Here is a 1,997-nt window from a genome sequence, read left to right as displayed (position 1 = left end):
CCCTACAAGAAATTCATAGCATAGAACTCCCAGACTCCAGATGTCCACCTTTTCATCATGCGTTCTTCCCTCAATCATTTCAGGAGGCAGATAGTCAAGTGTCCCACAGAGAGTCGTTCTCCTGAAAAAAAGTATGTTAATGTTTTGCTGATTATGACAATTATAAGATCCAGCATTAGCTTCTATCTGGCTTAGACAGTAGCTCAGTGATGTCTACCCTGGATAGACTCAACACCACCAGAATAAAGAAAGAAGTTCCAGCAGTAAGTTTTCTACTTTTGCTTTAAAGCATCTCAGTCACTACATTCAGTCTTACCCTTCCTTTTTTCATCCCACTTGCCAAATCAAATATAATCTTCCTTTGTCAGGTGCAATTCAGACTAATTGAGGAAACATCTTAAGTATACTGCTAGCGTGATGTTCAAACACAAGAGCTAGTCTGTCATCTTGGAGACCTCTATAACCCTTCTTCATTTATTTCAGGTTCACTAAGTTTTGAACTACACAAGTCAAAAAAACCCAAACAAACAGGATCATATCACTCCCTCTCTGCTATTATACCAGTTGAGTGTTAAGACCTTTGCTGCTGTGGCCCAGTTCTTAAAGGACTTTTTACCCCAGTATTAGGAAGTTCATATTTACCTCCATTCCACAACTGTGTGACAAGAAAGCTAACATTTCCACTACAGAAGTACTTCACTGCATAATATATATATATAGCATTCTCACCTAGAAGATGGTGCATGCACCGACCACCCAAAGTCAGCAATTTTTAATTCTCCATTTGAGCCAAGCAACAAGTTTTCTGGCTTGATGTCTCGGTGAATCACACTCTTTGAATGACAGTATGATAAGGCATCTGCTAGTTCTGTGATGTACTGTATTAGAAAGAGAACAGATCTTTGAAGTATAAGGACATTGTCACTCTAGCTTATCTGGCTACAGTCCAGCCTTTTCCAGGCATTATCAGTAGTTTAAGTGATAACAATTACCCTTAAGCCCTTAAAGTCTGGCAACACAGACCCTGCCTGAAGTGACACAGCACTTGCATTATGCAATGCTGAACATGTAAGTGCTGTGCAGTAGCTTGTCCCCCCACCTTACTCCTTGTTACAAGCATGCAAGCAAACTAGCATCTAAGGAACCTCAGTTTCACACAACAGAACACAGAACTTGATCTGAAGAGCTAGCTTTATGCTGCAGATATTCCAGATATGAAGAGCAAGTACTGTATAACAAGCTAGAACAACCTACAGTAGCAGTTCTTTGCTCATCAAACTTGGTAAGCTTCTGAAGTTCTTTGTAGACTTCTCCACGAGGTGCATACTCCAGAATCAGGTAGACTCTTGTCACATCATGGAAGTAGCCGTATAATCTGAGAATGTTGGGGTGCCTGCAAAAACATTTAAATGTTCTTCTGAACAGGCTCTTTGTCCATATAACTCCCAGTTTCCTTTTCCTGCCTCCCCCCTTTCAAGGCAAGCACAGGAACTTCAACTTCTTGTAAGCATTCCTTCAGCTCACAACATACCTATTAAGAGAGCTTCATACCAGATGGTTTTTATCAAATCAGCAGCTTAGACTCCCTACCAGCAAGCAGCTAGCCAAGAGCTTGGCTAACTCATATCTTCTTGAACATGGCTTTCTCTATAGCAGCTGGTAGAGTAGATTATCACTGAAGGTGCCAATTCTTATGGGTTTTGGAATTTAAGCTTAAGCACTTTAAACATTTTCTGTGAAAACTAATTTCTTCAGCAGGTTGGGATTATTTTCCAGGAAGCAGAATACCAGAAGCAAGCTCAGACTCTTAAGAAATTGCAGTTACCCACATAAACCCAAGCAGCAGACAAATCTTTGTTGTTTCAGTTTTTTTGCAATAAGATTTGTAATTAGAGGTTACACTTCATTGCCAGATATACAAAGCAGATGCAGAAAGGCAAGAATCCTAACTAGCAATTTCAAGGTGTCCTATGTTTAAAAAGAAACTTCTTTTCTTC

General features: G+C 39.9%; 1 protein-coding gene across 1 annotated transcript in view; it reads right to left on the bottom strand.

Moving 5' to 3' along the window:
- AURKA (aurora kinase A) overlaps positions 1-1,997 on the bottom strand; it is a 6,082-nt gene that overhangs the window by 887 nt on the left and 3,198 nt on the right. The window contains exons 5-7 of the mRNA XM_009998646.1: positions 1,255-1,393; positions 730-878; positions 1-121 (exon numbers count right to left, since the gene is read on the bottom strand). The exon at positions 1-121 is cut by the window's left edge and continues 84 nt beyond it. Of these exons, the coding sequence (XP_009996948.1) occupies positions 1-121; positions 730-878; positions 1,255-1,393 (409 nt within the window). The remainder of the gene's footprint in view (positions 122-729; positions 879-1,254; positions 1,394-1,997) is intronic.

Source organism: Chaetura pelagica, unplaced genomic scaffold (assembly GCF_000747805.2).
Source record: "Chaetura pelagica isolate M959 unplaced genomic scaffold, ChaPel_1.0 scaffold275, whole genome shotgun sequence".
NCBI lineage: Eukaryota > Metazoa > Chordata > Aves > Apodiformes > Apodidae > Chaetura > Chaetura pelagica.
This window is presented reverse-complemented; position numbering and strand designations above follow the sequence as displayed.